Raw genomic sequence first — 13,808 nt, 5'->3', positions numbered from 1 at the left:
CTGGCAGCCATCATGGGGATCATGCATCTCACCTGGGGAAAAGAGGCCCCCTGGACTCCAAGCTGCTGGATTCTTGAGCCAGAAAGAGGGGGTCTGGGGCCTGAACACATGAAGACACACAGACCCTTCTGGGTGTGGGTAGGGAGAGGGAGGGCAATCCGGAAGTGGAATGGGTTTTCATTCCCGCTAGCGTCTCCATCGTTACCCTTGTCTTGGTCCTGCTACCCACGTCAAGTGCAGCCGGTGCTGAGAACATGGGCTCCAGGTGGAGCTCCAGAAAGTGAAGCTGAGCAGCCCCCCTGGGGGTGGGGCTGGGGGAACTCCAGAGGCAGTTGGGAGGGAAGAGGAACCACTGCAGACACACGTTTCTGGGGCACTTGTTCCTTTGTGGGCCAGGTAGTCATCAGGCGGGAACTTCCTGTATTACACCGATAATGTCTATTTTATGGTTAAAGGCAGAACAGTAGCAATTTACTCAGGAGGGAAGGACAATTAGCAAATGGGTTAATAAGGTTTCTAAAAAACTACTGCGAAAGGTAATCATTTAGCATGTGTCTGGATTTACTCTATTTACGTCTTGATTGAAGATACTGATTCTCAGCCTTACCTCTCTGCATATTGGAATCCCACGAAGAGCTTTAAAAATATTGATACCTGGGGATTCCCTGGTGGTGCAGTGGTTGAGAGTCTGCCTGCCGATGCAGGGGACACGGGTTCGTGCCCCTGTCCGGGAAGATCCCACATGCCGCAAAGCGGCTGTGCCCGTGAGCCATGGCCACTGAGCCTGCGCGTCCGGAGCCTGTGCTCCGCAGTGGGAGAGGCCACAACAGTGAGAGGCCCGCGTACCGCAAAAAATATATATATATATCTATATTGATACCTGGCTGGTTGACTTGGGTACTGGGATTTTTGGGGGGGGCAATTAAAGACAATCTTTTCATTTTTTATATTCTTTTTCATATTCTTTTCCATTATGGTTTGTTACAGGATATTGAATATAGTTCCCTGTGCTATACAATAGGACCTTGTTGTTTATCCATCCTATGTATAATATCGATAGTTTGCCTCTGCTAATTGATAACTGGGATTTTTTTTTAAAGCTTCTCCAGATGATTCTGATGTGCAGGCAAGATTCAGAATACCTGATTTAAAAAATGTATATTTCCCAAATGATTAGATGATCCTGAGTCCCTGAAGTATGTGGAACCTCAAGCATATTTTTCATGTACTGTCAAGCACAGTAGTTGTAACGAAGGCACAGGATCTTATGTAAAATAACGACAGGGCTACAAGAGTGCAGCGCATGAGTTTCTTTATTATTTCAAGCCGCTTCGTATTCTGTTAATGACTGTTGTCATCACATACACACACAGGCGTCTATATTTCATTCTCTTTCCTGTCATTAAGTTTTTAGAATTGCTACTAATGCTGGTAGCATTTCTCATAATAATATTCACCTTGGCAGCAGAACTTGTTTTCAGTCATCAGTTGTCAAAAAAAATCCGAACTCCCAGGTCTTTGTAACCACGACCACAGTGGAGGGAAGGATGCCTTTTCTGAGTTCCTGTAAGGAGTCATGTGTCTAAAGATCAGGGAACGTCTATGGTTTCTGACAAAGTTTCTAAGAAATTACTTGCCAGGATGGTTATTACTTCTGGAAAAGTTTTTCTAAAAGAGGAGATGCAGGTGCGTGACCCTCTTAATCAGTGTTCAAGATGGTGTATAGGTTACTTCTGAGTTACAGAGGCTGCAGGTTGGGCAGGCAGATAAATTCTTCCCTGATTCTTCAGTCAGTCATATATGAAGTCACGGCCCGTCTTCAGTTGTGGCTTCAGTTAATTTCCCACTCTGCACCATGAAGGCAGGTTTAATTCTTACGGCATGCATAAAAAGTAGTGCTTTATTTGGGACTTTACACATTTCTCATTGTAATACAAATTTCTCATTGTAACGATGCGTTGTATTTATAGAGAGCCTTTGTTTCAAGAAACGCGTAATATTTCACAAGCTTCATGTGACTTACCTTTAAAATAACATTATGTGATGGTAAAGGTTGGGTACTTTAATGCCCGTTCCTCAGACGGCATATGCTGAGGAGTTGTTGACATGTCTTTTATGGTGCTTTTCAAGTATAGTGTTCTTAATAGGGTTTTGTTGAAAATTATATTGGTAGGAAACATTTTCCCAGAGACATGAATCTGTACCAGACCTCGTTTGCACTTGTTACTCTAGGTATAGTTTACAGGGCTTTTTCTATTTCTTTGTCAGCCTGATGCAACCCAGGCATTTTCTGATATATGTAGAGCAAGGGAATTTGTTCATCTTGACCCTGGCAGTGGTTGTAACCCAGCCTTCTCCTTTCCTGACTGAGGTGTGTCGGGGGGGCCGGGTTGTCTCCTATTTCACTGGAAATGGGCAGCATCTAGTTAGGGCCTTGCGGGACTTCACGCAGACTTCAGTGGGGCTGTTCTTTTAGAGACTTTCTTCAGCATTTCTCTGGATTACCCTCGTTTGAACTAGAAGGCCAATCTTGCTCTGGTAGCCTGTTTTTAAAGCCTCACATTTCTCATTCCGTGTGTGGTCCATTTCAGCTGTCGACATTTTGTAAAGATACATCACAGGACAAAAAGTCTTTTCAATTGTAAAGGGGGTCTGAGCTGCCTCCCCTCCAGTCACCTCCAGCAATCAGCTGAGGGTGTGAGTTTAAAAGCTTCTCTTTCTCTCTCTTCCTTTTGTAAGACTTTCAGGTGCAGTCATTCACGAAAGAAATGAAGATGGACTAAGCCCAGAGTGATGCTGTAACAGAGAGAGGAAAGCTGCTTGGAGCTGGGGAGAATGTTTATGAGGCAGGAGAAGGCAGGTGAAGAGGGAGGGAGGAATCAGTGGTTAATGTGCAGGTTCAAAGCACCTCTTTGGGGCTCTTCTGCTGCTTCCACCTCTGGTCTCCACAGAAGCCTGACCCTCATCCTTTCCTCTGTCCAATCTTAAGGTCCCATGAGTCCCCCGGGAGCTCGTACCCAGGGGCGCTGTGAGTGCAGTGGGAAAGCAGCCCCACGGGCAGGTAGAACATGCCTGGAAGGTATCTCTCCTTTGCGGGGAGAAATTGAGAAGCTCTCTCTAATGGCGCCCTTGATACAACTAAATAGTAACGCTCGCGGTTCATTACTTGTTAGCCCCAGGCAGGGACACTGCAGATTGGCTAATTGCAATAGCCAGATCATTAGAGGGAACAGCATTACTGGAGGAGAAAGCAGCTAATCAAGAGCCGAACTTGGCCTCACTTGGTTGTGGCCAGGATATAAGCTGCTGTTCATTTGAGTACCTGTTTCTTCTGCTGTTAGAATTAGTTAGGACGAAAGGATTCTGTGACCCTTTCTCAAAAGGTGGATCAAAAGCTTAGGGGCATTTGTGAATAAATCCCACAGCAAGACGGTATTTTTCCCAGAGGTGACACCAGCTGGTTCTGTATGAAGTCACACCACCTTTCTTATACTGAAGTGACCCCGCTGTCAGTAGGACATGCGCTTCTGGGGTTTCCAGTAGGGGTGATGTTTGTTGCCGAGCTCACCTAATCTCCACCTTAAAAGAAGTCATCTGTATCCTGGCAGGGATTAGGGGTGTAATCTGGGCCATGGGGTGGCGTGCATTTCATTTTCCCATCCAGGTCTAAAGCCTGTGACCTTGCCTCCGTCAGCACTGGGTTCCAGCCAAATGAGCTAGGCATCCTTTACACACAGACCTCCCTGGAAACCACAACCTGGCATGAAAAGGAATCACAGCTTGAGATTCTGCTTACTACTACTCATGTCAGAAATATTTAAGAAGTTCAGAAGAGAAAAAAAAAAAAAGATTTATAGCATCTCAGGGTTGGAAAGGATCTTAATTAAAATGTTTTAAAATTAGGACAATAGAGAAATCTATTTGAGTTTTTGTCTTTGGTGCTTGTCTTCGAAAGGGTTGCTCCAAGTTGTAGATACTAGTAATTTTTCTAATTATATTGGGTAGACCCCTCGGATGGTGTGAGGGGCCTCTGGGGACTGGTTGATGGAGAAGGGGGACCGTGGTCTTCCTGTTTTGTTTGGCTCTGTTCTGCCCACAATGTAATTAATAAGCATTGACTCGCCAGGAGATAGAAGATCACGCAGAAGCAGCATCTTGGACTTAGTTACAAGGCCCCTTCAAGTTCTCCTTGAGTTAATTCCCAGCGCAGGAACACCTTTCAGAGTCACCTTTCAGCCTCATCTTAAATTGGCTTTAAGGGGAGCAGTAATCAGACACACATTCCTAGGGCACAGGTGTGTGTGGCCAGCCCTGCCCTCTGGGGGGCTAAGGGGAAGCCTTCGCTCTGCCTTATACTAGCCCTTCCGAATTTGAAGACATCTATTTGGATACTTTCAGTCTTTCCCCCCTACAAGCCCCCTTAGTGCCTCCATCACCCCTTCCTCTTTTGCGAGAAGGGGAGGGTGCATCTTCAGACCCCTGGACCGGCGTCGTTAGATGGCAGCCACTGTGATTCCCAGAGGCAGACTCGCTCCTCCTGGGTTCAGAGCTCTGCCCACGAACAGGCCCCGGATAAATGTTGACGGGGCCTTTCCTCCTCACGGCTCCTGTTCGTCTCACCTGTATGTTCAGATCTGCTGCTCTTGGATAAATGGAAAGGTGTTGAGTAAGGGAAATAGCTTTTGTGGTTGTCGAAGAAACTGTTAGAGAGAAAAGGAACATGGTTTTATTTAAAAATCCCCTAGGATGAGCTTTCAGTACGAGGTGGAGTCCTCAGAGGCGCCAGCCATCTGTAAATGCCCTGACGGCTCTGCTGATGGAGTCCCACAGGTAACACGCATCCCTGGATGATTCTAGTGTCTCTCCTGTCATGCCAGGAGAACTCCCCTCGCACGTTGCATTTAGTCCCCTTCCTTCAGGTAAAGGCACTTACGCCTGCCATCTTTGTTCCCAGTAGCAGAAGCAACAGGCTTAAGACAGTCAGCACCCTGGCTCGGGGCCCCTGTGGAGCGACCCTCGGGGACCCCCCTGGAATTCTCTGAGGAGTGAGGGCACAAAAGCAATGAAATATTCCAAAGCTGCAGCTGTTCTTACAAGCTTGAACTTACCTCGTGGGAGTCACCATTAGTTGTGAAGCCACTGTGGACGGGCTGGCCCTACTTCAGTGTAATATCTTATGTCTCCTCTTTTTACCAGCTGTACCATCTCCCGAGCTGGTGACTTGAACAGATTGCTTCTCCCCTGCCATCTTCAGATCAGGCGCATCATGTGGAATGGGGGTCATGGTGCCTTCCTTACAGGGTTATTGTGAGTCTGAAATAAAATGAAGGCTTCATGGGAAGTATATTCCAAGCGCTCCATTAATGCTAGCTTCCCTCCCTGGTTGTCGCAATGACTATATTTTTCAACCAAGATTGGGACATATGTTCTGAGGAGTATAAGTGTTTATGTATGAGTACCCATATGTATTATGGGTAAAGTGATGCAGAATTTTTAAAATTAATTTTTATTGGAGTATAGTTGACTTACAATGTTGTGTTAGTTTCTGCTCTGCAGCAAAGTGAGTCAGTTATACATATACATATATCCACTCTTTTTTTTAGATTCTGTTCCCATATAGGTCCTTACAGAGTATTGAGTAGAGTTCCCTGTGCTATACAGTAGGTTCTTATTAGTTATCTATTTTATATATAGTAGTGAGTATATGTCAATCCCAGTCTCCCACTTTATCCGTCCCCCGCCCTTTCCCCCTTGGTAACCATAAGTTTGTTTTCTACATCTGTGACACTATTTCTGTTTTGTTTTCAAATAGGTTCATTGTTACCATTTTTTTAAGATTCCACATGTAAGTGATATCATATGATATTTGTCCTTCTCCATCTCACCTAGTATGATAAGCTCCAGGTCCATCCATGTTGCTGCAAATGGCATTATTCCATTCTTTTTTATGGCTGAGTAATATTCCATTGTATATATGTACCACATCTTCTTTATCTATTCTCTGTCAATGGACATTTAGGTTGCTTCCATGTCCTGGCCGGAATTTTTAATATTGGGGCCATCGTAGAAATTCTAGGACTTAATGGTGGTAGAATTCGTAATGCCTGGTACAGGCCTTGGCTGCTAGTGGATGCTTGATGAACGCTGAAAGATTTCATCACAATCACAGGGAGAACAAAACCTTAATGGCCTTTTACAGCAGTGCTTGATTGCATGGCCTATTGCTAATGCTTCTTTTTTTTTCTTTTTTTTTTTTGCGTTACGCGGGCCTCTCACTGCTGTGGCCTCTCCCGTTGCGGAGCACAGGCTCCGGACGCGCAGGCTCAGCGGCCATGGCTCACGGGCCCAGCCGCTCCGTGGCATGTGGGATCTTCCCGGACTGGGGCACGAACCCGTGTCCCCTGCATCGGCAGGCGGACTCTCAACTACTGCGCCACCAGAGAAGCCCACTAATGCTTCTTTTCTTTCATCCAATTGTGCATCGATAACTTAGTTCTGGGCAAAAGAAAGACTTAAGGTGCTTTGACTTATATCTGTTTGATAGACACAATATGCTGTCTTCTCATTTAGGGTAGAGTAGCCTTAAGAAGGGGAGGAAAAGGACTGTCTATTTCAGTTCTAAGCATGTAGGAATTTACATAGTCCAGGTCCCGAACCATCTTCTTCAGTGCCCAAAGCAAGAGCACTCCTTGGACGGGTGAAGCAGGGCTCCTCAGAAGATCCCCACGTCAGTGTGAATGTAGATTGTGGGGCGTACCCTCCCCACCAAGGGCTGAATGGGTGTCTGGGTGACCAAGGGAGATAGCTCCAGAGACCAGGAGTGTAGCTCCTGCCCATTCTGTTTTCATGGGGTACTCCCATTTTTCTTGCTGGAAATGACTGCAAGCATGTTGAAAGCCAAAGACCAATTGGGGTGTAAAAATCTGATGACTCAGCACCAAGAGGGCTGTTTCCCTCAGGAGAGGAGCCGGGCACTAAGGGGGGAACCGGCTCGGGTCACTTGTTTAGGCGTCTCCTGGAGCCTCTGTGGGAGGGAAAGACAGCATCGCAACTTCACTGCTGTGATTTGATGGACCTGGTTTTCTACTTCGCACTTCTTATTTGAACTCCTCACATCCTAAGGTATACCGTTCTCACCCCAGATCCTAAAGTACACTGCTTCTTTCTCGAAAGCTGCGAAAGATATCGTGGACTGTGGCTGTGTGTAAATTTAGCAAAGAAGAGTGATGTTTGCATCTTTCCACAAGTCCTTTAAGTTGATCTTGCTAAATTTGGGGGTGAACAAAATATTCAGTGTAGTTTTTCAAGTGAAAGAACTTGGCAATCAAGAGTGTGTTAGTTTAGGTTGTTGTGTATTCTGTTTGCACCCCTGGCACCAAAAACCTAGAAAACTGTGCAGCTCAGAATTCAGTCTTATTCAGTTTTTTGGTGATGTGTTGCTTTTGCTTATTAATGAAAGCTTATTTAATGAAAGCCAAAGCCACCACTTTGGATTATTCTGCAGCCAGAAGGGTGTAGTTAAATAATTGTGTATTCAGACTTCAGTTGAGTAAATCTCAATAAATAGTTTCCCATAGGAGAGATTTCTTCTTTTAGTCTATAGAAGATGACTGTAGTAGAAGCATCAGCTTTCCCAGGCAGCTTTCCTAAGAATCTGCAGGGTGGAAAAGAGAAGGAAATCCTTCCCTCAAAATATTGAATATTACTAGCACGACCACTGTACCTGTGGTACCTACCGTTTCCCCTCTTGTCTGTGTTGCTGGTTTTCAGTGCAGTGAAGGGACACCTAAGTGTAGCAGGATCAAAAGTGCACCTGCAGCATTTTTACTGTATTTCCTTGGGAAATGGTCCATGGGCACCACTGTTTCCATGACACTCTTTGTCCTCAAGACTTTACACAGGCTTTAGAAATCATCTTTGGTGTGATCCTGGCAGTCATAATGGGGATGGGGGCTATTTCTGGAAAAAGTTCCTAAATCAAGGGCATCTTAGCTCTACAGTTAAGAAATCTTTGAAATTACCTCTAAACCGTCTCTTTGCAAGTACTGTTGTCCCTCGGTATCTGCAGGGGGGTTTGATTCCATGACCCCTGAGGATACCGAAATCCACAGATGCCTAAGTCCTTTATATAAAATAAAATGGTGTAGTATTTGCATATAATCTGTACACATCCTCCCACATACTTTAAGTCATCTCTTTATTACTTATACAATGTAAATGCTATGTAAATAGTTGCCAGCACATGGCAAATTCAAGTTTTGCATTCTGGAACTTTCTGAAATTTGTTTTCCCCTGCATGTTTTCAATCCATAGTTGGTGAATCCCCAGATTTGGGACGGTGGACTGTACAACCAGACTTTATTTCTGTTTTTCTCTGTTACAGAAATGCCTTATCTTTATTTCCAGAAGGTTGGTATTTAATGGTCAGTAAGCTCTAAATTTCTCAGCCTTTCAGCTTTTTCAAAGAGTTAGTGATGTAAAAACAAATGTGTAAATGTGCTGGGGGATCCCCATGATTTATAGAAGCTCTATATTAAATAATTTTGAAAAGGAAAGCCTTTTTTGGTGATAATAATATTCAGATTTTATCTCTTGCCCATAAAAGGCAGCCATGGGGTAGGCGTGGAGGAAGGATAAACACCACTCTCCTACTGAACACAAGACATATAAGCTTGGTTTATGCAGTAGTCACAGGTTCTAAGCAGTTGGTTTAAAAATGAGCAGAACTATTAAGTATTACTAGAGAAATGCAAATCAAAACTACAATGAGATACCACCTCACACAGGTCAGAACGGCCATCATTAAAAAATCTACAAATAACAAATGCTAGAGAGGGCGTGGAGAAAAGGGAACCCTGCTGCACTGTTGGTGGGAATGTAAATTGGTGCAGCCACTATGGAGAACAGTATGGAGGTTCCTCAGAAAACTAAAAATACAGTTGCCATTTGATCCAACAGTGCCACGTCTGGGCATATACTCCTGGACAAAACTATAATTCAAAAAGATACATGCACCCCTACGTTCATAGCAGCACTATTCACAATAGCCAAGACATGGAAGCAACCTAAGTGTCCACTGACAGATGAATGGATAAAGAAGATGTGGTACATATATACAATGGAATATTACTCAGCCATAAAAAAGAATGAAATAATGTCATTTGCAGCAACATGGATGGACCTAGTGATTATCGTACTAAGTGAAGTAAGTCAGAAAGAGAAAGACAAATACCGTATGATATCACTCATATGTGGAATCTAAAATATGACACAAATGAACTTATCTACGAAGCAGAAACAGAGTCACAGACACAGAGAACAGACTTCTGGTTGCGGAGGGGGGTGGGGGAAGGATGGATTGGGAGTTTGGGATTAGCAGTTGCAAAAACTATTATATATAGAATGGATAAACAACAAGGTCCTACTGTATAGCACACAGAACTATATTCAGTATCCTGTGATAAACCATCATGGAAAAGAATATGAAAAAGAATGTATATATATGTATAACTGAATCACTTTGCTGTACAGCAGAAATTAACAACAGTGTAAATCAACTATACTTTAATAAAAAAATTTTTTTTAAATGAGCAGCATTAGATGGGTCACCTTGAAACAAACACTGCTATATCCGATGGAGACATCCAGGCAGAGGGGCTTAAAGACACTAACATCTGATTCCCCCCAGTAATGGAAACCTCTTTATTCTCAGAACTGCCTCTTGAAGGGTCACCTTGTGACCCTTCATGGTCGGGGATAGAGCTCACTTTCAATAGTGTGCTTGTAGCAACCCTAACTCCGCATTCCATTTAATGTTTTGAAAGCTTTCTATGATGGTTAGTAACATTTACATTTCATCCTTTGCCTAAAACTATTTTTAGCCTTATTTTCTCCTTCCAGAGCTTTGTGCTGCTCTTCCAACCCCCCTACTCAGAGGTATTACAATTGGCCTTAGAAATGGCAGTGCTCCCTTTTGTTCGGCCCGTTGGTTTGATAGGTTGTGTCTGCACATTTGAGAGCAGCATGTTTCCTTTTTCAGTATCTAAACAATAATGTAACCACATCACGGCATTTTTAGTCACATCATTGACCTCTGCTGGCAGTGTATCCCCCTCCAACGCTTGAATGCATTAATGTCACTGTCGGCAGCATTTTAATTTAATTAGAGCAGTGGTTATAATCCTCTTGGGGAAATCGTTATTCCCCTCTGTAATGTTAAAATAAAACACTTCTGGTTTTCATCCGACTGACAATTTGCTCTCGAGGTGAAAGCGCTGTAAGCGGGTTCCCCCTCCCTTCCTTGGGGTTGGACCAGAGAGGCAGTTCTGAGAATAAAGAGGTCTCCGTTATCGGGGGAATCGGATGTTAGTCTCTTTAAGCCCCTCTGCCTGGATGTCTCCCTCGGAGATAGCAGTGTTTGTTTCATATTTCTAACTGCTGATAGTCTACTGATTGTGCCCCGGTAGATGTTAAGTGCATGGTTAGAATAACAGATTTTAAAATGAGGACCACATGAGTCACCCTAGAGATTGACAGAGAGACAAGGGACATAAGTCTGGTGGGGGATGCCCAGGTGTGTGCTTGCTTCTCCTCGGAAGGAGCCCACACACTGGGCGGCATCCTTTCCGGGGTCCCCTGAGTGCTGTGCTGGCTGCTAAACCCAGGGTCACGGTAGTGTAACAGCCGCTAGCAAATTGCTCAAGACCCTAGAAGCGCATTTTGCTTTTCTCCCTCTTGGTCAAGATACCCACCCTTTCTTTTGTTACTGACAAATCTCTTCATTGAAACCTTTGAAAAGAGCTTCCCATCCCAGGCTTAGGGTGTCGCAATGTTGCTGGGTGGAATCCATCATCGGGAGTGAGAGGCATTCAAGTTCCACAATCACTCGGTGTCCGCCCTTCTCCTTATAGGTTTCATCATGAAATAGCAAGGTTGTCTTCACCTGGAATTGTTTGGACGTGTGGGGGTGTGGCATAAAAATCCGAGGGCAGTGGGGCTTCCCTGGTGGCGCAGTGGTTGAGAGTCCGCCTGCCGATGCAGGGGACACGGGCTCGTGCCCCGGTTCGGGAAGATCCCACATGCCGCGGAGCGGCTGGGCCCGTGAGCCATGGCCGCTGAGCCTGCGCGTCTGGAGCCTGTGCTCCGCAATGGGAGAGGCCACAACAGTGAGAGGCCCGCGTACCGCAAAAAAAAAAAAAAAAAAATCCAAGGGCAAGCCCTGAAGTGTGGCGTTCAGTGTACCAGGAAAGACCGGGAACCACACACAAATGTAAACACACAGGGGGCTGCCTCCAAAGAAAGTACAGTGAAAAGAAGGTACAACACAACGATAATTTAGCAAGTCAGAATATATACATTTTAAAGGTGATACCTAGCTTGACTCTTTTATCAGCAGGCTGGAGGTATATTTCCCCAAGAAAGTAAAATCTGCCTTGAGGGCTCCATCCTTGATGGAGTTGGTGAGGGTGAGGGAGCATGAAGAGGTGGCCTCTCACGCATGTGGACTAGTTATAGAATCTTGTAAGTTTCTCCTTGCTTTAAGAGAAAGTCACCGTCTTAGGAAATGCCATCTTCTTTTTTTCTCACACTCATACCATGCCATTTGAAAGCTGTCTGGCTGCACCGTGTTTTCTTCATCAACAGTTTCAGTTCTGCAAAAACCCTAACAAAACAGAAAGCTATTTCTGGGAATAAAGTAATGGTAGATAAGATAGCGAGACATATATTGGGACTGGGGTGGCGGTGGGGTGTTATTCAAGGGGTGAAGTGTATGGAGAATTTGTTAAACTAGAAAAACAGACTGTTTAAAATGTTTAAAAAAGCCTATCTCACCTTGAAAAACCCCTCAGCAGATTTCGTATGTTTCCCATATGTGTGTTTATGTCTTTGACTTTTTCACCTCAAAAACCCCAAGCCAAACACCACAAATATAACTCCTCCTTAAGTTAGAGTTGCTCAGAATATGTGTGATGTTTGGTAAAGTTCAAGAAAAGTGAAGTTGAAGGTTTTGCCTCTGGGTGGCCTTTCACAGGACGTCTCCACTGATCCAGAAATGAAATCTAGGGTGTATGTGTCTGCCCTTAATTAAGAAATTCACCAGGAAACTTTAGGACGTATGTTTAAACAGAAATATTCCAAAGGCCCTAGTTGCAGGTTGAAGATGCCTCAGGGAAGGTATTGTGATTCCATTCGGAAATTACAAAAATATGTATATATTCATTTAAAGTCGAAACTTCCTGCCACAGCTGCCAAACTTTCCAGGTTATGAGCAGAAGAGAAGCTTCGGTTTGGTTACAGGGCTGGGGACTCCCCTGCTTCCCTTTGCATATTTGATGGAGTTTAAAATGTTAGAGAACTGTTTCCAATACGTAAACACCCCTTTCGTTTTATTTGAATCTGTGATTTTTCTTTTGCTCGATTTTTGTTTTCCCAACGGCATCTTACCGATCTCCTCTCGCCCCATCTTATTTTTGGACCATGTGTGTCCCACTTCACTTTGCCCTGTTAAACACAACTTCTGTTAGTTTCTGTGGTTTATGTATGGACTGCAAGTCAGACTAGTTGGTATTTGTCGATCTAAGATGCAAATTGCACTGCTCTCCCCGCTGTACACCATCGTTGGTTTCTGGCCATTAGTTGGCACATTTTTAACTTAAAACTAATCCTTCCCATCCCATCCAGTTATTTTAATTGATCTAACAAACGCCGCCTGTTTGAATTTAAACAGTGGATGTGCTGGGTCTCCCCTCCCCCTTTCCTTGTCAGTTGAGTGAGAATCTTCGATTAAACCATACTTCCTTAAATGCAGGTTATTCTTTGCATGAGCCCTGAAATGCTTCAGAAGGAAAGGAATTATTGATTCTGAGATGGAGCATAAGGGGACAAGGAGATAACTGTTGATGTAGCAGATAATTCCCTGCGATGAAGGGAAAAATGAAACACTGGAGATTTTTGGTGGTGCTACCTTGTGTCATGAGATAGGTAGGTGATAGACGAATCTTGCTCGCAGATTTATTAACTAAAATCTCGAAATTATAAGCCATCCTTTTGGGCTCACCTCTCATTGGATCTGAGTGTGGAATCCTACTTTGATTAGAAGATGGGGATATTGCCAGAGAAGAGGGAAGGTGGTTTTAATGTATTGGTGACATTAATTATGGGACCGGAAGAGTAATTTTTGAGAGAGGAGTCTTTAACGCCATTCTCTTAGACATATTGTTTCATTCCCTTGGTCTTGCCTCCCCTCTTTTTACTGGAACAAACAACTAGTACAGAGAGAGAAAAAAAAAAAAGGACACCTATTTAGCCGAGTGCAAAGGAAAAGCCCGATTTTAAACTTTTCCCGCGTTTTGTTACAAATCCCTGATGCTGGCGATCTGAAAGACAGCTGCACAGAGTGCCTAGAGAGGGAACCAGTGTCTAGAGGTGCCCCGAACCCGCCCCCTCGCGGAGGTCAGCCCTCAGTTCCAGGCTTTCACTGTCTTTTTCCCCCCTCCCCTCTTGCTGCTTCTTTTTAACAGCAGGAACGGATTTCATATACACCCCCCGAGAGCCCGGTGCCCAGTTACACTTCCTCGACGCCACTTCATGTGCCAGTGCCCCGAGCGCTCAGGATGGAGGAAGACTCGATCCGCCTGCCTGCGCACCTGCGTGAGTGTTCGCGCGCCTCGGGATGGACGGGGCGGTGGGGGGGGATTGGACGGGACGGACAGACCGACAGCCGGACAGGAGGATCGACCGCTGTGGGCGGGGGTGGCGGGGAGGCGGGGCTGCAAGCCGGGCAGGGGCGCGCTCTGAGATGGTTTTCC

The 13,808-nt window shown here is 44.8% G+C and overlaps 1 protein-coding gene across 3 annotated transcripts in view; it reads left to right on the top strand.

The window, feature by feature from the left end:
- ETV6 (ETS variant transcription factor 6) overlaps positions 1-13,808 on the top strand; it is a 249,149-nt gene that overhangs the window by 89,291 nt on the left and 146,050 nt on the right. Inside the window, exons 1-2 of one of the 3 annotated variants that reach the window (XM_082636529.1) lie at positions 11,199-12,981; positions 13,521-13,650. In XM_082636529.1, the coding sequence (XP_082492655.1) occupies positions 13,614-13,650 (37 nt within the window). In that variant the 5' untranslated portion in view covers positions 11,199-12,981; positions 13,521-13,613. Of the gene's footprint in view, positions 1-11,198; positions 12,982-13,520; positions 13,651-13,808 lie in introns of those variants that run through there. The other 2 variants (XM_082636528.1, XM_082636527.1) reach the window with 2 other exon arrangements.

The sequence above is a fragment of the Mesoplodon mirus genome (assembly GCF_964341445.2).
Source record: "Mesoplodon mirus genome assembly, chromosome: 11".
NCBI lineage: Eukaryota > Metazoa > Chordata > Mammalia > Artiodactyla > Ziphiidae > Mesoplodon > Mesoplodon mirus.
The sequence above is the reverse complement of the archived record's forward strand: the minus strand, read 5'-3'. Positions and strand labels throughout refer to the sequence as shown.